Raw genomic sequence first — 26,857 nt, 5'->3', positions numbered from 1 at the left:
CGTCCCCTCCCCCCACTGCATCCCAAAACCAGCCCAGCCTGTCTCTGCCTCCCTAACCTGTTCTTCCTCTCACCCATCCCTTCCTTCCACCTCAAGCTGCACCTCCATTTCCTACCTACTAACCTCACCCCGCCTCCTTGACCTGTCCGTCATCACTGGACTGACCTATCCCCTCCCTACCTCCCCACCTATATTCTCCTCTCCACCTATCTTCTTTTCTCTCCATCTTCGGTCTGCCTCCCCCTCTCTCTCTCTTTATTCCAGAACCACCTTCCCATCCCTCTCTCTCTGATGAAGGATCTCGGCCCGAAACGTCAGCTTTTGTGCTCCTGAGATGCTGCTTGGCCTTCTGTGTTCATCCAGCTCCACGCTTTGTTATCTTGGATTCTTGTGCATCTGCAGTTCCCATTATCACCGATACAAATTCAACCTGGCCAGCTATAGCTATATCTGTTCACCCTCCATCATTTCAAAGTGGGGCGTGTTGTCAGTGGTGCTGTCGAGCTATTCTTGCTAATGATTAACCTGCTCGTCACCCAGTTTGGGTTCCACCAAGGAACGCCAAGGCTCTGTTCATGAGCACACTGCAGCCTCTGTTCCAAACACTGACAAAAGAGTTGAACCAAGTGTGACATAAAGGAACCCAAAAAAACTCAAGTTATTAGGAATTGGATGTGTGGGGGTTTGCCAGGGTTGAGGGTGGTAGAGGGGCGTGAACGGGTTGATATAATAATCTCTTCTGTTTGGAGTCATACCTAGTTTAAAGGCAGATAGTTTGTGGTTGCTGGGGTCTAATCAGTTCAGCCACAGGACCTCCCTGCAGGAATTCCTTAGGGTCGTGTCCTAGGTGAGACCATCTTCAGCTGCTTAATCAATGACTTTCCTTCCACCATGGGGTTTAGAAGTGCTAATATTCACCACTGCTGCAGAATACTACACATGCATGAGTCCTCTGAGACCGAAGCAGTTTGAGTCCAAGTGCAGTAGGGCCTTGGTGTGTAACAATTGTGCCACACTTGTGCCATTCAGGACAAAGCAGCCTGCTTGATTGGCACTTCGACATTCATTCCCTCCACCACCTGTATACGACACTGCAGTGTGTGCCAACTATAAGATGCATTGCAATAACTCACCAAGGCACCTTTAACAGCACCTTCCAAACACTTGACCTCTACTGCCCTGAAGGACATGAGTGTGCTACTATCTGCATATTTGCCTGCAAGCCCCACGCATTCCCCACTCGGACTATATCACTGCTGCTCAGTTGTCACTGTCAAAATACTGGGATTCCCTGCCTAATGACGCAGTAGATATGCCTAAGTCACGTGGGCTGCAATGATTCAAAAGGACAGCTCACCACCATAGGCAATAATTGCTGGCCTAACCAGTGATGCCCACACCCTGTGAATAATTTTTAAAAAATTAATGGCAAAATCAACTAGTTTGTTTCCATGTTGTAATTTTAATGTAACTACATTAAATGTCATTGTGCCAAAGTATTTTCTGCTGTTTAAAATTGTTGTACTGTTTCGTTTCTGCCAGGTGCCAGGTGTGATGAATGTGCTTCTGGATTTTATGGTAATCCTAATGAAACGAGAGGGCATTGTCAGAAGTGCCAATGCAGCAACAACATTGACATGACTGATGCAGAATCATGTGACTCGCAAACTGGAGAATGCCTGAAATGTCTGTATCACACGGAGGGCAAACATTGTGACCTCTGCAAGCTTGGTTATTATGGCAATGCGCTGCAACAGAATTGTAAAAGTAAGAGGCACTTCATGTTTTAATCGACACATGAATTTAAGAGTCATGAAATGCACATTTTGCTTTTTCATTTCTTGGCTGAATTATGTACTTTCTAAAAAATTTCATTACGTTCTGATCTTTCTGTGGTGTATGTTCATTTCATACCAGCCCTTTTTGACCTCTTGTGCTTTTTTCGTCATTTGTTTGTGTAATGGATTGGTCAAGAATGTCAGTTACATTGGTGCTAAATTTTCTTTGTTTATACCATGGTGAAGGCTTAGTAACACTGGGCAGCAGTATGTATGCAAGATGTGCACGTTTCAAATGTTTGGCCCTTTGGTAAAGCCCTGGCCAAAAATCCAGCATTCTGAAAATAACACTGCTGTAGTGACAAACTGAGTTCCACCTGCTTATGGCTAAATATTAAATGATGGTCACAACACCCAGTATTATTTGTGATGTTCATGTACTTTACAATTGACACTTGAAAGTACAAAGCAAGACTCCTAACCTGCTTTAGTGTTTGTAGTATCATGGAGTTAGAACATAGAACAATACAGCGTGGAACAGGCCCTTCAGCCCTCAATGTTGCGCCGGCCTGTGAACTAATCTAAGCCCATCCCCGTACACTATCCCATCATCATCTATCTGCTTACCCAAGGACTGTTTAAATGCCCCTAATGTGGCTGAGTTCACTACATTGGCAGGCAGGGCTTCCACACCCTTACCACTCTGAGTAAAGAACCTGCTTCTGACATCTGTTTTAAATCTATCACCCCTCAATTTGTAGCTATGCCCCCTCGTACAAGCTGACATCATTATCCTCGGAAAGAGACTCACTGTCCACCCTATCTAATCCTTTGATCATCTTGAATGTCTCTATCAAATCCCCTCTTAGCTGCCTTCTCTCCAATGAGAACAGACCCAAGTGTCTCTGCCTTTCTTCATAGGGCCTGCGCTCCAGACGAGGCAACATCCTGGTAAATCTGCTCTGCACCTCTTCCAATGCTTCCACATCCTTCCTATAATGGGGCGACCAGAACTGCATGCAATATTCCAAGTGAGGCCGCACTAGCGTTTTGTACAGTTGCAGCATGACATCACGGCTCCGGAACTCAATCCCTCTACCAATAAAACCTAATACACCGTAAGCCTTTTTAACAGCACTGTCAACCTGGGTGGCAACTTTCAGGAATCTATGTACATGGGCACCGAGATATCTCTGCACATCCACACTGCCAAGAATCTTTCCATTGACCCAGAATTCTGCCTGCCTATTATTCTTCCCAAAGTGAATCACCTCACATTTATCCACATTGAACTCCATTTGCCACCTTTCAGCCCAATTCTGCAGTTTATCCAAGTCTCCCTGCAACCTTCAACATTCTTCCACACTGTCCACCGCTCCACCGACTTGTGTCATCTGCAAACTTACTAACCCATCCACATATGCCTGCGTCCAAGTCATTTATAAAAATGACAAACAGCAGTGGTCCCAAGACAGATCCCTGAGACATACCACTAGTAACCGGAATCCAGGCTGAATATTTTCCATCAACCACCACTCATTGCCTTCTTACAGAAAGCCAGTTTCTTATCCAAACTGCTAAATCTCCCTCAATCCCATGCCTCTGTATTTACTCCAATACCCTTCCATGTGGAACCTTATCAAAAGCTTTACTGAAGTCCATGTACACCATGTCAACTGCCCTACCTTCATATGCTTGGTCACCTTCTCAAAAAACTCCAAAGGTTTGTGAGACATGACCTGCCCTTGATGAATCCATGTTGACTATCTCCAATCAAATTGTTACTTGCTAGATGATTATAAATCCTATCTCTAATAATCCTTTCCAAAACTTTCCCTACAACAGACGTAAGGCTCCCAGGTCTATAATTACCTGGGTCATCCCTACTGCCCTTCTTTAACAGGGGCACAACATTTGCAATCCTCCAGTCCTCTGGTACTAAACCAGTAGACAATGAGGACTCAAAGATCAAGGCCAAAGGCTCCACCACCTCCTCCCTAGCTTCCCGGAGAATCCTTGGAAAAATCCCATCCGGTCCAGGGGATTTATCTGCCTTCACACCTTCTAGAATTGATAATACCTCCTCCTTACGACCTCAATCCTTTCAACTCTAGTAGCCCGTAACTCAGTCTTCTCCTCGACAATATTCTCCTTTTCCTGAGTGAAAACATGAGAAATATTTGTTTAGCATCTCTCCGATCTCCACAGGATCCACACACATGTTCCCACTACTGTCTTTTGACTGGCCTTATTCCTACCCTAGTCATCCTCTTATTCCTCACATACCTATAGAAAGCTTTAGGGTTCTTCTTTATTCTACCTGCTAATGTCTGCTCATGTCCCCACCTTGCTCTTCTTAACTCTCTCTTTAAATTCTTCCTAGCTAATCTGTAATTCTCCATTGCCTCATCTGAGCCATCTCATCTCATCGTCACAGAAGCCTCCCTCTTCCGCTTAACAAGAGATACAATTTCTTCAGTAAACCATGGTTCCCTTACCTTATCACTTCCTCCCTGCCTGACAGGGACATACCTGTCAAGGACATGCAATATCTGTTCCTTAAACCAGCTCCACATTTCAAATGACCCCATCTCCTGCATTTTGCTACCCTATTCTATGTTTCCTAAGTCTTGCCTAATCACATTATAATTGCTGTTCCCTCATCTATAACTCTTGCCCTGTGGCATGTTCCTATCCCCTTCCATCACTAAACTAAATGTAACCGAATTGTGAGTGATAATGGGAACTGCAGATGCTGGAAAATCCAAGATAATGAAATGTGAGGCTGGATGAACACAGCAGGCCAAGCAGCATCTCAGGAGTACAAAAGCTGACGTTTCGGGCCTAGACCCTTCTTCAGAGAGGGGGATGGGGTGAGGGTTCTGGATTAAATAGGGAGAGAGGGGGAGGCGGACCAAAGACGGAGAGAAAAGAAGATAGGTGGAGAGGAGAGTATAGGTGGGGAGGTAGGGAGGGGATAGGTCAGTCCAGGGAAGACGGACAGGTCAAGGAGGTGGGATGAGGTTAGTAGGTAGGAAATGGAGGTGTGGCTTGGGGTGGGAGGAAGGGATGGGTGAGAGGAAGAACAGGTTAGGGAGGCAGAGACAGGTTGCACTGGTTTTGGGATACACTGGGTGGAGGGGAAGAGCTGGGCTTGTTGTGTGGTGCAGTGGGGGGAGGGGACGAACTGGGCTGGTTTTGGGATGCGGTGGGGGAAGGGGAGATTTTGAAGCTGGTGAAGTCCACATTTATACCATTGGGCTTCAGGGTTCCCAAGCGGAATATGAGTTGCTGTTCCTGCAACCTTCGGGTGGCATAATTGTGGCACTGCAGGAGGCTCATGATGGACATGTCATCTAAAAAATGGGAGGGGGAGTGGAAATGGTTTGCGACTGGGAGGTGCAGTTGTTTATTGCAAACCGAGCGGAGGTGTTCTGCAAAGCGGTCCCCAAGCCTCCGCTTGGTTTTCCCAATGTAGAGGAAGCCACACCGGGTACAGTGGATGCAGTATACCACATTGGCAGATGTGTAGGTGAACCTCTGCTTAATGTGGAAAGTCATTTTGGGGCCTGGGATAGGGGACCGAAATATGGTCACTCTCTCCAAAGTGCTCACCTATCACAAACACCTGGCCTGGTTCATTAGCCAGTACCGGATCCCGTGTGGCCTCCCCTCTTGTTGGCCCTTCGACATACTGTGTCAGGAAACTGTCCTGCACACATTGGACAAAAACTGATCCATCCGACGTACTAGAGTTATAGCACTTCCAGTCAATGTTAGGGAAGTTAAAGTCCCCCATAATGACCACCCTGTTCCTTTCACTCCTGCCCAGAATGGTTTTGCCAATCCTCTCCTCCACTTCCCTAGAACTTTGTGGAGGCCTATTTTAAAAAAAAAACTCCCAGCGGTATGACCTCTCCTCTCCCGTTTCTAACCTCGGCCGACCTCAGTAGACGAGTCCTCGTCAAAAGTTCTTTCAGCCACCGTTACACTATCCTTGACTAACAAAGCCACACCTCCCCCTCTTTTACGACCTTCCCTGATCTTAATGAAAGATCTAAACCCTGGTCATTGCAACATCCATTCCTGACCCTGCTCTATCCCTCTCTCCGAACTGGCCACAACATCGAAGTCCCAGGTACCTATCCATGCTGCAAGCTCACCTGCCTTATTCCGGATACTTCTGGCATTAAAGTAGACACACTTCAAACCAGGTTGCTGTCTGCCAGCACACTTCTGTGACATCCTGCCCATGTCCTCCCTACTCTCTTCCTCCTGTATACTGGAACTACACCTCAGTTTCCCATCCCCTGCTGAGCTAGTTTAAATCCACCCGAATAGCACTAGCAAATTTCCCACCCAGGATATTAGTGCCCCTCTGGTTCAAGTGGAGACCATCCTGCTTGTAGAGGTCCCATCTTCCCCAGAATGAGCCCCAATTGTCTGTGTACCTGAAGCCCTCCCTCCTGCACCATCCCTGCAGCCACGTGTTCAGCTGATATCTCTCCCTGTTCTTCGCCTCACTATCATGTGGCACGGGTAACAACCCAGAGATAACCACTCTGTTTGTTCCAGCTCTCAGCTTCCACCCTAGCTCCCTGAAACCCTGCCTGACATCCCTATCCCTCTTTCTGCCTATGTTGTTGGTACCTATGTGGACCACGATTTGGGGCTGGTCACCCTCTCCCTTCAGGACCCCAAAGACACAATCCGAGACATCGCAGCCCTGGAACCTGGGAGGCAATGCAGCAACCGTGAGTCTCGTTCATTCCCGACAAAAAGTTACTTTACAACATTATTAAGCTTGCTTATCATAGGAGACAATCTTCTCAAATAAGCAAATTGTAAATGAGGTAATCTCTCTTCCTGTCCTGATCAACAATTGGGGCAATTTGACTTTTACAGTTTACCTTTAAAAACGTACATGATGAAGAACAGAACATATCTTTGTTAGTTTAAAGATGCATGATCTAGAAATGTGACGAGAGAGACTGGATCAAGTATTGGTGTCTATAAATTTCTGTGACTTTCACATTTTTGTTGCACCTACTGTTTTTCTTTCTTGATGTCCCTCGTGATACCTTGATTATCCTAGACAAATTGATTTCCCAATGAACATGAAGACAGCAGGTAACCTCCACAAGTCTCAACCAACCTCCTCTCCCATCTCACATTCCCATCTCCATCCCCCAACCCAGAGGTCAAAGTTGCAAATAGTCATTGTTCTTTATCACCGGATCAACATGTTTTGTTCCCTGTGGATTCACAAGCCTGGGGGAAATAAAAGCTTTGTTTACATAAGCACTAGTGATCTTCACATTGGAATGAATGGTAAAGTAATTAACAAAGGATTCTTGATCACTTCACGTTTGCTTCAGTGATCTTCTTGAAGCTTATGCAGCAGACAACACCCATTAATTAGTTCTCCACTGTGACAACTTAGTGAATTACAAGCACAAAGTGCATGGGGGGATTTGTTCATTGTTTCCTCAGGAAAGATTTAATTGAAGATCAGCTGGAGGAATAATTCTTAAGCAGGAATCTGATTACTTCCCCCCCCCCCCCCCCCCCCCAAATGCCACCCATTCTTAGCTATCATGTTTTCTGGTGGCTTTGTTACATATCAAGAGCTGACTATCTTGTGTTACAGTTACAGTTCTGATTTCAATCTGGTGGAAAGCATTTTTCCTGCTGGTTTTCTTTTGTAATTTTCTTTCAAGCAGTTGTGTATAAATTGAAGTCAGTGCAGATTCCATGTTGCAAGATTCTTAAATTGGCCCACATTCTAATGCCAGTACAGAAGAATGTGTTTTGGAATAACTTGAGTATGTGCCTTAAAATGTCATCAACTTGTATTTAATAAGTTTCTTAATATACCAGAATATCCCAGGCTATGGCGCACACTGGGAAAAGGGAATGCAGACACTGACTAATAGTTAACATGGGTTCCAATTGGGTGTAGTGAAGAAGTCAGTCTTGAAGATGTCTTTCAAGGCAAGTCATTGATGCCTTTTTTGTTAGAGTAATATCGAGGAAATTTTGAAGTTATTTACTAACAGTTGGATGCTGCAGCGCACAGGAAGGTAGGAATGTATAGAAGCGAAAGACTACAACAATCAAGCTAGCAACAGTGATTATTTATAGGTAATGCTGGAAGGGTTGACTAAAATGGTCTTCCTGATTTGATGGAGATAGTGGGAACTGCAGATGCTGGAGAATCCAAGATAACAAGGTGTAGAGCTGGATGAACACAGCAGGCCAAGCAGCATCAGAGGAGCAGGAAAGCTGACATTTCGAGTCTAGACCCTTCTTCAGAAATGGGGGAGGGGAAGGGGATTCTGAAATAAATAGGGAGAGAGGGGGAGGCAGATAGAAGATGGATAGAGGTGAAGATAGGTGGAGAGGAGACAGACAGGTCAAAGAGGCAGGGGTGGAGCCAGTAAAGGTGAGTATAGGTGTGGAGTTGGAGGGGGTCATGGGTTAGGCCAGGGAGTACGGACAGGTCAAGGGGGCGGGATGAAGCTGGTAGATAGGAGATTGGTGTGGGCATTCAGGTGGGAGGCAGGGATAGGTGGGAGAAAGGACATGCTAGGGAGACAGGGACAAGCTGGGCTGGTTTTAGGATGTGTTTTGGGGGAGGGGAGATTTTGAAGCTTGAGGTCCACATTGATACCATTTGGGGTGCAGGATTCCCAAGCGAAATTTGAGACTCTGTTCCTGCAACCTTCGGGTGGCATCGTTGTGGCACTGCAGGAGACCCAGGGAGGACATGTTGTCTGAGGGGTGGAGGGGTGCAGTTAAAACGGTTTGCGACTGTGAGGTTCAGTTGTTTTTTGCGAACTGAGCATAGGTGTTCCACAAAGCAGTCCCACGCCTCCACTTGGTTTCCCCGATTAGAGGAGGCCACAACGGGAACAGCGGATGCAGTATGCCACATTAGCATTTGTGTAGATGAATGTCTGTTTGATGTGGGAAGTCGTCTTGGGGCCTGGGATGGGGATGAGGGGGAGGTGTAAGGGCAGGTGTAGCACTTCCTGCGGTTGCAGGTGCCGGGGATGGTGGGGAGTGTGGAACAGACAAGGGAGTCACGGAGAGGGTGGTTCCTCCGAAAAGTAGATAAGGGTGGAGAGAAAAATGTCCTTGGCAGTGGGGTCAGATTGCAGATGGCGGAAGTGCCAGAGGATGATGTGTTGGATTTGGAGGTTGGTGGGGTGGTGTGTGAGGGCGAGGCGGAATCTGTTTTCGTTGTTATTACGGGGAATGGGCGTGAGGGATGAGTTGCGGGAAATGCGGGAGACACAGTCGAGGTCATTTTCAACTACTGTTGGGGCTGTGGGTGAACGTTGCAGTCCTTGAAAAACGGGATGTCCGGGAATGGAATTCCTCATCCCGGGAGCAGATGCAGCAGAGGGGACGGAATTGGGAATAGGGGATGGTATTTTTGCAGGAAGGTGGGTGGGAGGAGGTGTATTCTATGTAGCTGTGGGAGTTGGTAGGCTTGAAATGGATTTCGGTTTCCAGGTGGTTACCAGAGATGGAAGCAGAGAGGTCCAGGAATGGGTGGGAGGTATTGGAGATGGCCCAGGTGAACTTAAGGTTGGAGTGGAAGGTGTTGGTGAAGTGGATCAACTGTTCAAGCTCCTCATGGGAGTACAAGTCAGCGCCGATTACAGTTATCAATGTAATGGAGGAAGAGGTGGGGGATAGGGCCAGTGTAGCTTCAGAAGAAGGATTGTTCCACATATCCTACAAAGAGGCAGGCATAGCTTGGGCCCATGAGGGTATCCGCGGCCACCACCTTGGTCGGATGGAAGTGCAAGGAATTGAAGGAGAAGTTGTTAAGGGTGAGGACGAGTTCAGCTAAGCGAATGAGGTGTCAGTGGAGGGGTACTAGTCAGGCCTGTGGGATAGGAAGAAGTGGAGGGCCTTAAGGCCACCTGCATGGGGAAGGCAAGTGTTTGGGGACTGGATGTCTATGATAAAGATGAGGTATTGAGGACCGGGGAATCGGAAATTTTGGAGGAAGTGGCAGGCGTGAGTGGTGTCACGGATGTAGGTGGGTTTGATATTTCATTTTCTTATTTTGAGATAAGAGTTATAACAAATAATCCAGGATACAGCACCGTAATGCTGATACTGCTGTGTGACTAAAGAAGACATCAGTTTTCTACGTGTTCCCTAAAGCTATTCTGCTGGAGGTTATAAAGACAACGCGACGTGAGGTTACAAGAAGTGTTTGTAAGGTACTTTTTTTTGTCAGCTTAGTATGAAATACCAACAATGATTTGTCAAAACTGTTTTAGATTTAATAAAGTAGAAGCAAATATTTAAAAACAGTGCAAGTATTAACAAAGACTTTAATTTGCAGAATAGTTCTTGATTTGGCTCCAAACAGCAGCATTAGTTTGTTATAAAGATAACAAGAAATTTCACATCAAATGAGTTACTGTTAAGTAAAGGCAATTTTAATTAAGTTATCATGAGTGTCAGTTTTCATTGTTGAATGGCCAGCTAACTTGCTTTTGGTCTTAGTTTAGGGATCCGAAAGGAAGGGTGCTACCGTCCTTCACTGCATGGTACTTAAGGCTAACATTGACTTGCAAGGTGTTTTTTAAAAGGCAGGAATGCTCTTAAATGGATAAATTAATGTTCTTCAAAACGTATGTTTTTAAAGTTTTTTTTTACTAAATAATCAACACAATTAGCTCAGTTTTTCTATTGGAAATGATAGTGGAACTGTTAACATTCACTCTCATTATTCTCTGAAACTAACACCACCTTCTGGAATTCACACAATTTAACCGGGAAGTCCAGATGTTGCTGACCGCGCTCTCCCATAGCTGCATTGTTGAAGTCCGCCCAGACTGCTATCAATAACTGAACTGTTGGAAACTCATCCAATTACATAATTTAACCATGTTGTCAAAAGTCTTGGAATTACACATTATTGAATAAGGTGTAACAGGGTTTCTGATTATTGTGTACTCATTCATAATTACTGTTAACAGTATCCCTAATCTTAGAAATTGTTTTATTTATGAAATATCAGATTTTTCATTTATGATCAAATTCATGTTTTTAAACTCATTACATTTATATAAATTTGATTTTCTATCTTTATCCCATGCACATCTACCAATGATTTGAAAAGTGGTTGGGGGAGGTGGGAATTCAGGCAGCAAGACCAGAAGTGAATACACTCTGAATAGTTCACTGGAATGGACTGCTAAGCCTCAATTTTGACATAATTGTTGCTGGATTCCTGGTGAGTGCTCAGCTTGATGATAGGCTCACACTGATGTTGGGAGTAGCGAAATCCATGCCACAGATTGCTAGAACTTGTGGCAGCTTTCTTTGAGATCAGCAGTGAATACTGTTGACTGTAAAGCCTTTTCCAGTGTATGCCTTCTAGTTGTTTGATCTGTAGTTCTGAAGAGCAGTTTTGCATTTCAGAGTAGCATATGTGAACAAGTTTTTTCATGGAAAGTAACTATATCTATGACTTTTTTTTAGAGTGTGTCTGCAATTACTTGGGTACTGTAAAGGAACAATGCACTTCAGCAGATGAATGCCACTGCAACCAAACCACTGGTCAGTGCCCATGTCTTCCCAATGTGGTTGGTCTTATGTGTGATCAGTGTGCACCTAATACTTGGAAACTAGCAAGTGGAGCAGGCTGTGAACTTTGCAACTGTAATGAAATCCACTCACATGCAGCATCTTGTAATGAGGTGAGAGAATTCCTGAAAAATTGATACTTGAGTGGATTTTTTTAAAAATGTCGTTGAAATTTTGAATTTTTTAATTGAGCTTCATTGTTCGCACTCATAAGAATTACTGTAGAAAGTTGTAATTCTTAACACTCAAGTAGTTATAATGAATAATAACCTTGTTTAAGTCGGTCTGTGAAGTGTGACCTGAGCATTTTGTACTTATAGTTACGTGTACTTACTGTGTAGCAGCATTATAATCCAATAGCCTTACTAGGAAAATGTAGCTATGAATTTAATTGCATGCTGCAGGCTCAACAGGAGCACACTCAGTGTAAACTGTGACACAGGCCTGTGCACCTTTTTATATGTTCACCATTGTTTTCCACTCTTTCTAGTGTGTTAACCTCGTTACCACTACAGACCCCTAAGGTTTGCAGTCCTGAAGGGTAGTGCTAAATTAAATATTTTTCTAGAATTTTCTCTTAAATTAAACATGTTCAGACATGTTATGACGTGCAACTTACACAGGTGAGGCTTGAACCCTGAATCCTGGGCCAGAGCTAGGGGCACTACCACTGCATCACAACAACTCTCCCGTAAATGCCTTAGTGAAGAGATTGTTTGATACAGCACGGTGCCCAGTGATGCACATCTGTGATATTGTTTGCAAATCACTAATGTTTAACTATTAACGTGGGGTGTTAGTCAGCTCAGTTAGCTAGCCAGATGGCTGAAGTGTGATGTAGAATGATGCTGACAGTGAGGGTTAATTCATTAGCTGCCACACTTTGCCATATGCTTGTGGAGCAGAACCTCTCGAGCTATATATGTAATCAGTTGCCTTTTTAAAGGAGAATGATTCCTGAGGATGTTGGGGGAGTTATTAACCAGGAATTTACTGTGTTGTCCTAATAAACCAAGTGGTTTTCAAATGACCTTCAGAAAAGCTCACCTTCCATTCTCATGTAATTACTTGCAACTCCAGTGGCTGATTAATTTAGGAATGAATAAACAGAATTCAGCTCAGGATTATGTACTAGACATGTTGCAATTTCCCTAGAGTGGCTAGCAGTTTTATTCAGCAAACGTGCCCAGGAAGACCAAGAAATTTTAATCTAGTGTTGAAGTGAGTTATCTGATCTCAGATGTGGCAGTTGTGCATGGGAAAAATGCTGGTGCTTTGATTTCTGGATCACTGATGTCCTGGAAATTGAGTGCATGGAGGCATAACTGGATAGAAATTTGCTGTGGTTCCATACTCTCTTTTTCCCCTCCCCCTCACTCTCTCTTCCATGCTGACCCACACACTATTGAGGCTTAAAATGAATTGTTCCCCCCCCCACCCTAGATTCGCAGATTGGTTACAGCAGAAAAGGAGACAGTTTGACTGGTCGTGTTTGTGCAGTCTCTTTGCCAGAGCAACTCAACTGGCCCCATTTCCCCACCTTACTCCTCATAGCCCTGAAAATTATTTCTCATTAGTGCTTATCCAATTCTCTCTTGAAAGGTCCATTTGACCCTGTCTTTCCAATACACTCAGTATATTCCAGATCCAATGACTCAACATGAACACAAGGTTTTCTTCGTGTGACCTCCACTTCTTTTGACAATCTCTTCTTTTAAATGCATGTGCTTGGCTCCATGATCCTTCTGTCAGTGGGAACAGTTTTTCTTCATCTTCTCTGTCAAGGACTGAGATAGACAGCAGCAGGGTGACTGTGTGGAGTTTGCACATTCTCCCCACGTCTGCGTGGGTTTCCTCCAGATGCTCCTGTTTCCTCTCTCAGTCCAAAGATGAGCAGGCTAGATGGATTGGCCATGTTAAATGGCCCATAGTGTTCAGGGATGCGTGCATTAGGTGGGTTACACAAGGATGGGTCTGGTTGAGATGCTCTGAGGATTGGTGTGGACTTGTTGGGCCAGAGGACCTGTTTCTACACTGTAGGGATTCTATGATTCTATGATATTAGAGTCTGTGCTTGGATGAGGAAGTTCTGTCTGAGGTAAGCTTGAGTCTCATTTAGTGGGCATGACTACATTGCTGAACCTTCATGCATATCTTTGAGATAGTGTCAAAATTCTGTTAGCTGTGGAAGTGGGGAGAAAGAGAAATACTTAATCACCTTAATATCAAGGCATACTTTGTAGTTTATTCACTCAATTTGCATTTTTACCTTCAAGTTGGTAATAAAAATAAAATTTCTCAATAGGAGATGATGTCAGCTGTTGACTTTAATTTTTAACAGTTCACTGGGCAATGTCAGTGCATGGCTGGATTTGGAGGGCGCATTTGTAGTGACTGCCAAGAATTCTTCTGGGGAGATCCTGATGTGGAGTGTATGAGTAAGTAATTGTGCAGAACGTATTGGAGTTCATTTCATGTTTGCTTTTCATGAAAAAACTGCAGCTACAGGAAATACTTGTGACTTGTCTTTGTACTATTATGAAAACCAATCTGTCTCCTGCCTCACAAAATTAGTGCTAGGACTCATTGGACAGTGCTGAACTGTAAACTAAACTTAATTGATAATTGGCTTCTTCATCTGATTTTGTGAAAGAACCCACAAGATGTTTATGTAATTGAGATGCATGCAATAGCTTTTTTCACAACACAACTGCTTACATTAAACACCCTGCTAAGATGTATGGTTTTGAAATTCTATCAAAGAGCTTTTTGTTTCTTTGTGCTACACTGTTTTTACTCTGCTTTGGTCTTGTTTCAAGTTTCCACATCTGATAGGATCAAGGAAGAAATGATGAGTACCTTTTTGATGTTCCAAAGTAGCTTTAATTCAAAAGTAGTTGCAGTAATATCATGTATATCTAACTGAGATATTAATTTTACAATAAAATATCAAGACTTGATTTCTTCATGTACAGCATTGGTACCATTGCGATTAACTTTATCTTGATACTTGTAGAGTTAGAAGATGCTTTAGACTTCGAGAAGAAAATTGTTGCCAGAAATGCTTTTTACTTTACAGAAAGGCATTTTAAATGGGAACACACTTTTCAGCTATTTAAGTACTTTGCGAAAGTGACTGCATTTCGATGTATTTAAGGAAATTATGCGCAACACTTGTCAGTTTTGAAGTAGCAGGTTGTTAATAACCAGAATCCTTTTTTAATTGTCTGCCGACTCCCAGTGCCCCTAGCAGCCACAAATGTGCAAGGCCCTAGCCAATATGCATTTCTCGATTTTGATTAGAAAGAAAGCTGTCGCTTGTGAGCTGCTCTCCTCCACAATAAGCACAGAAAATGCTGGAGGAACATAACGGGTTTGGCAGCATCTGTGGAGAAAAAGAGTGTGTTATCGTTTTGAGTCCGTCATGACTCTTCAGAACTGTCATCCACCTCCATCTTCCCTTTCACCCCTCCGTTATTATCCTCCTTGTGCCCTGGCTGAGGGAATGGTCTCCACGGGGCTGATGCCCATAGATAAGGCAGTCAAATTTGTCCATCGCTCCTCACAACTCCTGACACTTGGGCCTGCTGCTGAAATGAAATAGCAGCGATCAAAATGTTATCACAAACATCGTTTTTAATACTGGCAGCCAGCCCAGTTAAAATGGGACACGTGGACACTCTACAAGATTTCAATCAAGTGTACATATGGAAACATCTGGCTACAGACTACTGCACATGCTGCAAGGAGTCAGCAAAAGCAGCTTTTTTAATCAGAGAGAAGTGAATATTGAGCAGGATGCAGGTGATAGCTCCTCTGCTCCTGTAAAAGGGGACTTCTTTGTAGCCAAGCTGAAGGAGCAGACAGGACTTTGGATTTAATGGCTCACCTATAAGATGGACATGCTGACAATACGGTGCTCTCGTAATGCTACGTAGGAGCGTCAATATTAATGTTTCCACATCCTGAAGGGCACTTGAACTCTATTTTCTGACAGGAATAAGTAGCACACGCTGTGTTAAGCCTGACTCACCAGTGATCCCAAGGACTTCAGGGCTGAAATAATGTGCTCTTAAACCACAACAAATTTTGAATGTCGAATTCTCAAGGCCGTCCATTCAATGTGTGTCTGGACAAACAGAAATCTGACCCCTCTCAGTCCTGGGATCTCCTTGTAGCTTCTAGTTTGAAACCCTTTGTTTTTGTTATCATGTGAGTGAGGTTATTTCTGTGTTCAGCATGACAAAACCATGAGGGTTATTTACATTTTTTTTTGAAAGACATGTCAAAGTAGAGTGAGTATGAAAATAGGTGACACCTCCTCCCTGACTTGGTTGTCTTGTACTTGTACTTTTGTGTGTTGGTCAACTTGACATGAATTGAAATGTTCTAGCAGCTCTTGTTAGTAACTTCCCTTCCTGGCCCAGTTTCAAAATGCAAAACATGAGATCTAGCAAAATAATAGTTTGTTAGATTGAGTGAGTGAAATTTGTTGTAGAAGCGGTTTGAGATAATGAAGCTTTAAAATCTTATGATTTACTATTCATTCCTTTTGGTTTTCTGTCTCTCTTAAAAAGAACTTCTCCAATCTGTGATCGTGAGATTTGCAAATGAGAGCCATCCTTTGTGGTAGTATCACGGGTGATCTAGTTAGAAGGAGCTCAGGAGGAAGTCACTTTTTCCTCTGACTTTCATTCTCCTCTCAGTTTAAGAGCAAAAGTGTAAGTGAACTGCTATCAGGTCGTTATGTTACTAGCTGCTCACAGAGAGACCAAGGGAAGATTTTCTCAAATAAAACTATGCCCACCCAGTCAATATCAAAATATTGTGAAGCACCAAAGTAAAATATTACGCTACTTCTACATCTTCATAACCTCATTACAGCGTTGCATGTTGCTCACCCTTGCCCTAGATAATATTTTCCTTTGCTGTCAAAGGTATTGGCTGGAATTAAACCGGAAATAAAATATACGGCAAATGATAAAATTGAATATTTTGCTTCCACGTCTGAAGTTGACAATCTCACTTAAGGTGAGAAGAAATCTGAGAAAGACAGACAGGTAAAGCTAAGCAAATTCCCAAAAAGATTTCCCCCTACACTCTCTCCTTATGTCATTGTCTGTTTTCTCGATGGTTCCTTGGTAGTGTTACAAATCATGAAGTCAGAGTTGCTGCAGCAATGTGCACCCTACCCGCAAGCAGCTGTCTGGAACTGTGGATAGCGATGATAAGTCTCCAATCTTCTTTCCTTCACATACCTAACCAGAATATGTTCTTGTTGCCTGCCATTACAATCTGTTAGATGGTTTGCAAGTTGATGTGAATTTGTTTCGCCACATTATGCATACACCTTTCTTGGCCATAAAGTCCTGGGGCAGGAAAAAGCCAAGCTTCCAGCTTAAAATCAGGGGCTTTACTGACTGGACCATCTGTTTGAATATGATCAGTCCAACGGGGACATCTAAAGTGTAAAATTCATATTTTTTTTTCCATTTCAAAGTGGTTTTCTCCCCCTTTAGAGCGAACATTGTCAAATGTTCTGCAGCCAAGTCTCACCTGACTGACCTGTTCGCACGTGGAAACCATAATTTTTGTGTGGTATCTGACAGCAGATAGTTTAAAATGTGTAACAGAGAATAGACAGGATTTGCCTATCTGTAGGAATACTTTGGAGTCTGCTAATGGAGCAGACTGCACCGAACATATACTCCAGTCAAGAGAATTTGAAATTTATAATTTAACACTTGTTTTTTGTTTGATAAATGTTAGCCTGCTTTTGATTTGTATCCTACTGTCCCTTGCTAGAATCATTACATTTGGAAAATCTGTAGTCATGCTTACCGTTCTGAAGAGTTTCCAAACTTCTCCATAAACTGAAAGCTATCAGTATGTACTTAGGCCTCAAATAGAATTGGGCAATTTCAGGAAAGGAAGGAGGAAGTTAAGATTCGGGTTGCCAATGTAAATGCGATAGATGAACATTTTCTGTTGAAAACTTCACATTCCTTTTTACAGGTAGGTGAATGTTAGTCCTGGCATTGTCTCAGGATTTCTCATCTCTTTGCAGCCAATAAATAACTTCTGTGTATTCTGTTGTACCTTGCAAGATCGTAGCATTCCCCCATATCCTATAGTAGTAATATAGCATTGTAACTTCCTGCATGATACGTTTTATTTAACATAGTAATGATGTTAATCAGTTATGTCATGCTAGATAATTTGTGTTTTTTCAAGTTGCATTTTAAAGTGTGTTAGCTGCAGAACTGCAAAAATATGTAAGTTTAATCTCTGTAAACCTTTGATATGACTTTGAAATCAGCCATATGTTTCAGGTCAGAAAGTTGCTTAAGCCAGAATTCTGGAGGATTTCCTGTTGAAATTGAAAAAATAAGATTGAGTGAGAAGTCATAATTACATGATTTGACTCCTTGTATAATGTACCTACAGTAATACATGTAATACAGTCAGTGAAAATTTGGAATGTTCTGTGTGGCCAACCCTAAGCCTTGAGTCTAAAATGGAATTGGAGAAACAAGAGTTATGAGCTACATTCATTTGCATGTCTACTTTAAATCCTATAATTCTTCCTACAATCCTATAAATTTGAAAAGAAAATTCTGTGAATGAATATGAATATACCATATACTCAACCATGTTAATTTATTATTGATTACACTGGAACAATAAACAAAATTTCTAAACCTAGAATTAGAATAAACAGTAATTTAGAGGAGAATTACAGTAGCTCAGATTGTTGATGGACAGAATATCCTGTGGTTGGTAAAACATGCAAATCGATTCAAAATTGGCAGTAGATTCTTAAGATTTGGGGTCATCACAGTACTGGCTGACAATTTTCTTATCCTCCTGCCACACACTCACTCACTCATCCAATCCCACTGTATGGAATTTCTGGCCTCTGTATTAATTCACCTGGTCTTGGTTCAGCCCTTTCTCATTCCACCTGACAGACTCAGCTCCATTTGCTCACCTTGTCATGTTTCCCCCCCCCTCCTCTCATCCACAGATGATTATATTACTTATCTCTTCTTAGTTACTTCCTTATTTTCTCCTGTACTGCACAGCTTATTTCTTCCATTGTTTCCTCCATGAATCTGCTTCCTCAGTCTCTACTGGTTAAAATTTAGTTTACACAAATAGAGATTGCTGGAAAAGGTCTGCGAAGAGAAATCAGAGTTAACGTTTCAGGTCAGGTGACCCTTTTTCCGAGCTAGATAGAAAAACTAGTTTAATTCTCCTGAGGTATTTGTTAAGAAATGTAACATTTGTTCCTTATACAGTATAAACGTGTAAGCATCTTTATGCCCGCTGAGTAGCATAGGCTACACTTGCGGAGCAAAGACTCTTGCCCGGTGGCAGAGACACAGTTAGTAGTAACTTAGAGCATGATTTATAGACCACCTGCAACTCCTGACTATAATATCGGGTAAGATTAATTTATTGAGCCTAGTGATGTCTGTACACACAAATCAGCCACTTGGCAGACCAAGAAGGTTTCAGAGACCAAGTATTGTTTCATCACTGAGCTGCTGGAGGGCTGCATTGTCCAAGTAAGGAATGAGGCTTATTTTATTGGTTTATACCAGCACAGGATCTGCAGCCACCTGAGCTGGACCTTTGTTTCAGTCCTGATTTGGAATGGTCATTAACTTCTGAGGCTTACACTGACTTCCTTTTCTTGCTATAAACAAGGTATGTTTAAAGAAAAAACGCAAATGAACTGTGGATGCTGAAAAACAGAAATTGGAAAATCTCAGCAGGTCTGGCATCAACTGTGGAGAGAAATCAGCTAACATTTCCCATCCAGTGACTCCTCTTCAGAACTGCTAAACCTGCTGAGCTTTTTCAGCAACTTTTTTTGGATGTTTAAGAAATTGACGTCATGACGCTGAGCAAAATTATTTAAATGATACTTCTGATGAATCATATCTAAAGTGCATCACAGGTGACTTCACGCACAGATTTTTGACAGTACTGCCGAAAAATAATTCTATAAAATCTAAATGCATTTAACAACTCAGTTAAAGCCATGCTTGAAAATCTTGCAGCATGTTCACTTCAATTTGGAAATAAAGCTGCAAATTAGCTTCCTACAGTATCTTCTATGTTGATTTTAAAATATAAAAGTGGAAACAGTTTTTACGTAGTGCACTTCAGAGATAGGCATGCCTGCCTACCTGCGATAGGGTTTGTCACTACAAATGTCATGCAATGAGTAACAACAACCTCATACTTGAAGTGCTTTTCCAGGATATGTTAGAATGTCCTTAGGCAAATGATTTTGAGGAACAGGAAAACCTTTTGATAACTGTGAATGCTGTAAATCAGAGACAAAAACAGAAATTGCTGGAAAAGTTCAGCAAGTCTGACAGCATCTTTGGAGAGAAATTGGAGTTAACATTTTGGGTCCAGGGATGCTTCCTCAGAACTCAAAGGAAATTTCTGAATTTGAGACTTTTGTACCTGTACAATAATGTTTTCATGTAGATGTAAATGAAGTCTGAATTGGTGATATGTGAAATTACGTTACCAGGTTTATCAGCCTTTTGACAAACAATAAGACTTTGACGATACATAATCGTTCTGAGTGTCTTAATACCCTCCAAACTATCTCTACCCACGACCTAGCATGTATTATATCACTGAATTTGATTCCAGATGGTACAGATTATTCTGTGGCCAAGGTTTGAACATCTGGCTTTCATACTGCCCTTAAGTTTGCATTGGAGGTATGGAAGAAGTATTGAAAACAAGCAGTCCTGAGTGATTCTGGTGGGAGTTACCAAGTGACTTTGACTTTATCCTTTCTGTAAGTCAGTGTTAGTCAACTGACAGAAATAATTTCCTTATAAATTAGTTATCAATTGATCATTTTGAAATAGATGCATTTTTAATATGCACTTGCTTAATTCAGCTATGCTCCTATCTTCCTCCCTCCATCTTATAGTATAATGTTTAAGATGGTACATATTAGCCTTTATCCAAGCACTTGTGCTTGAGTCAGTATGTCTTGAAGTAGTACTATATTTTTGTCTTTCCCAAAGGCCAGGAGCTTTGCGTACAAATGTAGGCTGCTTGAAGTGGAGAGCAGGCTCTGCATTCCAATTTGTAGTTAGCTACATGACAACCCCTGCAGACTCCACTGAGGCAGCACATTACAAGAAGTAATTGTAAGCATTGTCCCATATTTTGAGTTCTGATGCAGTGAATTTGTGCTGACACGTTCAGCTGTTAACAATAATTAATGTTGTGAATGATTTGGAAGTAACATGAACATTTAAAGATGACCTACACTGATACAGGAATATCTTTTTTAAGGTTTGTTAAATTTTTAAAGTATGTTACAAGCAGATGTCATTTCCTGCGGAGGCCTTTGATCTCTTGAACTTTTGAATGCCTGTTCTACCAAATAAAATGCCACAACGTAATGGTAATGACCTGCGTAAACTGTGAACTTCTCCTTCCAGACTAAATTACTTCCTTTGTTCATTTGTCAGTTTTCCATTGTTAAATAGTGGACTCGTGGTCAGTACTTTCCTGCTCGGTAACATCCTCTCCCAGTCTGAAAACTGACTTATCACCCGAGGTCAAACTAGAGTAGTAGACTCTTTACTAAATTACAATGCCTCATTCACTATCAAACCCACCACACAACATTTCAAAACATGATTGAATTACCAATTTGGTCACCAAGACCTATTGTGTTCAGGGGGAGAAAAGTAATTTAGTTAGTTATTTGTATTTCAGTTTATATCAGCTGCTTTTCTTAGAAAATTTGTTTAGCTTCCTGTCAGGTTTTTGTTCCTGCACTAATAGAACAACACACATAGGACAAAAAAATTTGAATAAAACTGATTGCAAATAGAATAAAGCGCACCCACACAATATTTATGATTAATTCTTACTTTGCATTTTTATTGCAATTATTTTCCAATTCAATGGAAAATCTTTTGTCATAGATCTGTTGGCAAATTGTTATTTGCAGTTCTGTGGTATATGATTGGCTTTTGAATTGTCACTTAGTTTTGTCCCATTAGTTACAGGTGTTTTGTGCTTTTGATTCTCAACTCAGTACAGAGAATTTTTTGACTAAAGGTTTAATTGCCCTGCCAGTTGTCTTTGTTTCACATTGAGTGCTTTCCATACTTGCCTGAGTATTGCTTTCCCTTTCACCTCTTCACAACACCGTATGATCCTAGAAGGTTTTAGAGCATGTCAGGTGTAGATGTGGAGCAATTTGTGGTAATTTTCAGAGATAATGAGTGAACGGAGTCAAGTACATGGTTGAATTGACTACAAGTACTTAATTTTGCTGAGCAGTTAAATGTGTGTCTGGAAGAGTTAAAACAAAAAAAAATTCTTTTACATTGTAGGATGATTGGCATAGACATTGCTGGCTTGTTGCTTAGCAAAGGCAAAGGATATTGATTTTAATTTGTGGTCAGCTAGGTGCTCTCAATTCGAATGTTTTCAGGAGCCTGTCACATTTTGCCATGAAAGCTAGGTAAACAATTAAAGGAGGTAACTGATTTTTTCAATGGCAATTCCAATTCACAGGGACAGAAAATCTAAACAACATTTGCTTTTTAAAATGAAAATTGAGCAGCCCTCCATCGGCTGCACTTCTGCAGTTCCTTTTGTTCATTCTTGGAACTGCCTTGATTCTAGATTAAAGCAAATGTGAGTTTGGTAGGGCACTGCACCCCAGTCCAGGGTCATTGGATGTCAGTCAGCAGATCAGAAAACTGTTTCTCTCTCCATTGCTAACTTTTTCAAGGCCTGAGAGAATTAAGTGCTGCAAGTTCAGAAGCAGATAGGTAGTGGATAAGAGGAGCAGGGAAATTGAGACTGTCTGATCTTGTGCTACTAATTCTCAATTCAAAGATCAGAGAGCAAAAGTCGAGAGGAGGGGGTCCCGGTGAAGGGGAAATATTGAAGTGGGTAACTGGATCCTAACCAAAAAGCTCAATTCAGTGTGACAATGGATGTAATTGGATGATTATGAAGCTTTTAAGGGCAGATCATTTGGAGTCAGAAATGGGGTCGGGAAGTGAAGGGGAAGAAAGGCACGACAGGGTATTGGGTCATGTGCTGTTGAAGCTTGTAATTCTTCCCACCTAAAAGGAGCAATGAAAGATTGTGTGCTGGTTGAGAAGTTTGAAATGAAACAGCAGGCAACTCTGAGTTAGTGTTGAAAAGGGCAGTCAAGACTGCAATGGCATCGTTTGGCATTGGAAGTAAATCTCGGGTTCTCAGAACTTTTGAAAGATCATCAGCCAGAACCATTAACCCTTTCTCTCTCCACAGATATTGCCTGACCTGCAGACTATTCCTAGCTTTTTCTGTTTCTACTTCAGACTTTCCAGCAACTACAATGTTCTGCTTTTATATTTCTGAGCTGTTACTTGTCACTAATTTGTGAACACATTCAGTAATTTTAGCCATTAGTGAATTTTGGTTGTTTTATGTTGGAACCTCCAAAAGTTATTAACGAGAAAAGATCTGAATTTAAGCAACAGCAATGAGACTATAATTACTAAATTACAGAAAAGCATTATTGGATGCAATAAACTAGCCGTTTGCTGGCTTAGAACTAGCAACTTGAGTTTGGTCTTTGATCAAGCAGCAACACCTTTAAGCCCACTGCACCAAGACAATGTAAAAATTCTGTGCATTCTGCCCAGAGAGAGTTGATCTAGCAGTCAGAAGCTTAAATGGATGGAGTGGGGACGAAGGAATTCGTTCCTTCACTTTCCAGTTAAGACTTCTTAGAGTTGAAATAGTTTGAAATTAAATACAGATTTAATATTAATTTGTTGCCAGTTGGATTTACCGTAGTGATGCAAAATAATCATTCTGGGAAATGTCTTCGTGGCTTCATTCCTGTCAAAGATGCATCAATGATTATGGATTTTCAATACAAATTTGGATTTTGTTCAAAGCATTTTAAGAGTACCACTGGTGTGCACCAACCTCTCCATTATCCGCACCTTGTCAGTTCTTGCTATCCTAACATTTAAATCAATAATTATGCTATGTACAGTTTGTAGTCCTGTAACAATCGAACTTAACATTAAGAACCATGAATTACAGTGATCACTATAATTGTGCATATTCTGCCATTGTTTCTGTGTGATTTTGTTAAGCTTCCTTCTCTGACAGGAAGCTATGGTATTTTAGCTCTTAAGATTCTTATTGTGGGAAATAAAAGACTAGTTTGGAGAACTAATCTTGTACTGTAATTTCACGATAAGATTTTTAAAATTCCCTTATTGTAGTTTAATTTGCCACTCGCTGTTCACCAAAATGGCATTATACGCTTCAGCATAATTTATTGCATTAAATGTACGTGTGACTACTTTTACTTTTGCTCCCTTCACAAATGTTTTCTTTAGTGAGGTGTTGGTGTAAGTGGTGCTATCATTAGACTATTAATTCAGACGCCCAGTTAATGTTCTAGGGACCTGGGTTCAATTACTGCTGTGGCAGACAGTGGAATTTGAATTTAATAAAAATCTGAAATTAAGAATCTAGTGATGACCATGAAACCATTGGTAAATATTGGGGGGAAAAAAAATTCAACGGGTTCACTCATGCTTCAGGTAAGGTAACCTGATATCCTTACCTGGCCTCGCAAACGTGGGACTCTAGACCCACAACAGTCTGGTTGATTCTTAACAGCCCTCTTGGCAGTAGCGAGGAGAATTAACTGCTTGTCCAGCCACATACTTGAATGAATTAAAAGAAAGTTAAATCCATCCGTTGCTAGTTTCTAAATCAGTATTATAGAAGTAGTTTTTAAATTGGGTAACCACAACATTTATGGCAAGGAGAAACTGGAACGGTGTCACCAGCTTAGTTCTTTGCAGTATTTTTATATAAGGTAAGTCAGCATTTCCTTGTCGATCCTCTTTGGTAACTGGGTATAAAATTTGATGCTAAAATTTTGTAATTAATGTGAATACAACCATCTGTGAACAATCAGGGAATTGTTCAGATGCTCACTGTAAAATTGAATGAAATCTTATGTCGGTCAACCTTGCTACAATGGTGTTGTTCTAACTGTTATATAGATACTGTGTGATATCAAAGCTTTAGTGGTGGTTTGTTCTTTGACTCAAACTGCATAGTTTTTAGTAATCAGAACTTCATTGCTTTGGGGAGCCTAGAATTTGCTCTGTCCCATTCCCCATGTGGCCAGGAGTACGTTTTGCAAAATTGGGTGCTCTTATAGAGAGATTCTAATAAATAAGTTCTATCTTTCATTGAGTTAATTTATTTACTTTTATCAGTTTTCATTTTATATAACTACTCCAACATTTTTGTTTGTGTTTTCCAGAATGTGATTGCAATGAATTTGGTATTGAGACACAGCAGTGTAACCAAACCAATGGCCACTGCATCTGCCGGGAAGGGATTGCAGGTGAACGTTGTGATAAATGCGCTAGAGGGTACTTTGGTACATTCCCGCATTGTGAACGATGTCATGCATGCTTCAGACTCTGGGATAAAGAAATTGAAGAACTGACTAACCGAAGCAAACAACTTGTAGCGCAGGCTGGTGAGGTCAAATCTAATGGAATAATTGGGCCTTACCAAGAAACTGTTAGTGCTGTACAGGAAAAAATTAATGATATACGAACCCTACTTGCTGAAAATCCTGCTACTGAACCACTTGACAGTATTGGGGACCTCTTGGTTGAAGCCAAGTAAGTAAGATTAAGTTCTGAGGAAGGGTCACCGGACCCAAAACGTTAACTCTGTTTTCTCCTTCACAGATGCTGCCGGGCCTGCTGAGCTTTTCCAGCAACGTTTTGTTCCTGATTTACAGCATCAACAGGTCCTTTTGGTTTTTATTTAAGTAAGATTAAGGTTGTGTTAATTTCTTCTCTTGCCCTCATTTTGTACACTGATATTTCTCACTCCATGCTGCTGATACTGGGACATAGTGCTGCTGACATAACCTCATTTACAATATGCCATTTTAATGGAAAGCTACCTGAAGAAAAGCACTGGGGATATTTCACAATCTGAATGCTGTTCTCAAGTGTGAATTTGCGATTGGTTTATATAGCGAGATTTGCCCTATGGTCAAAATGATGTATTGAATTGACTGATAGCATGAACTATATGGTTAAAAAATATGAATAGATGTCTTCATCTTAGTTTTTGTGTAATGCTGTACCAGATAAGTGATGGGGCCACTTGGTATAATTTCTTTCTTAGATTTAATCCCAAAGAAAGTCATATTGCCAAAAATTAATAATGAAGATTCTTTTCTAGTGGAATCATACTGTTGAACACTTGCCGACCAGAACATGTTCCCATGGGTAAAAGACCAAAAAGACTTTTTGGAAACTAACCATATTTATTGAGCTAGACAATTTGGCATCAAAATCTTCGTTCATGTTTGGCCATCTGTGCACTACAGTTAATCTCATTAAATTGGTCTTTTATCTAGTTGTGATTAACCAGGAATGTTTTAAGCCTTTTCTACTCCTAACAGGTCAGCAGGGAAATGTTGTTTAAAACCATCTGCAAGGCAGCTGCGTGAAGCAGTTTTCATGCATTTATAAACATTTTTTGGCTTACTTTGACAACAGAAGCTCTCACATTTGGTGCGTTGCTCCAGCAATTTCCTTTTGAATCAAAGTTACTGATTGAGTTTTCTGTATTAATTTTAAAATGAAGGTTAATTGAAGAATATTAAATTATGTACGCTGTTGTCATCTTCATTCCTTCAACTTCCACCCATACTGATTCTGTATATCCCTAATGCAGATACAGGTTATTGTTGTTTGTATCCGTATGTGTTACAATACCATTTTTTTAAAAAAAACTTATTCCTAATATGACACTGGAAACTCAATGAGCGTGTTCTCAGGAATAGTGTCATAGTTTGGTCCATATTGTCTGTTTAATATAATTTAGGTTATACACACAAGGTTACTTACGAATACAATATTGAGTGGACATGGTTGCGTTCTTTTGCATAAGGCATCCCACACATACTGCATTCATTTAGATCACTTGCCCTTTAGAGGGGTAAGATTTTACAAGGAAGATGTCACGATGGAATTGTACTTGAATATTGATGCTGCTCATGGGAAAAGAACTGGCAATGTTTGGGATTTGCAGTCTTCCGTAGGATATGGTAAAGTGTCATGACTTGTAATCTAAAAGATTTAACACATTGAGACGTGTCACTGAGTCTCCTCCATTTGATATCAGTTTCAATATTTGTATGTGGAGAATGGACTGCATTATCTTTCGTTATCTTTTGGAGGGTTTTAGATATGGGTACTTGGTCACTATCAAATTGATTCCCTTCTGATTTAATCAAGTGTTAAATCCTTTTAAATGTTGCATGTTGTGGTAATGTTACCATATTTCAAGGACTTTAAAGTAATTTCATCTGGGATACTGTGGCTGTTCTTAGT

The 26,857-nt window shown here is 41.3% G+C and overlaps 1 protein-coding gene across 1 annotated transcript in view; it reads left to right on the top strand.

Annotated features, from left to right (window-relative positions):
* Positions 1-26,857, top strand: part of lamb1a (laminin, beta 1a) — an 86,265-nt gene that overhangs the window by 43,562 nt on the left and 15,846 nt on the right. Inside the window, exons 21-24 of the mRNA XM_048554036.2 lie at positions 1,543-1,767; positions 11,292-11,509; positions 13,738-13,834; positions 24,757-25,126. Of these exons, the coding sequence (XP_048409993.2) occupies positions 1,543-1,767; positions 11,292-11,509; positions 13,738-13,834; positions 24,757-25,126 (910 nt within the window). The remainder of the gene's footprint in view (positions 1-1,542; positions 1,768-11,291; positions 11,510-13,737; positions 13,835-24,756; positions 25,127-26,857) is intronic.

This window comes from Stegostoma tigrinum, chromosome 25 (assembly GCF_030684315.1).
Source record: "Stegostoma tigrinum isolate sSteTig4 chromosome 25, sSteTig4.hap1, whole genome shotgun sequence".
Taxonomy (NCBI): Eukaryota; Metazoa; Chordata; class Chondrichthyes; order Orectolobiformes; family Stegostomatidae; genus Stegostoma; species Stegostoma tigrinum.
Note: the sequence above shows the minus strand (reverse complement) of the source record. Positions and strands in the feature narration are given on the sequence as shown.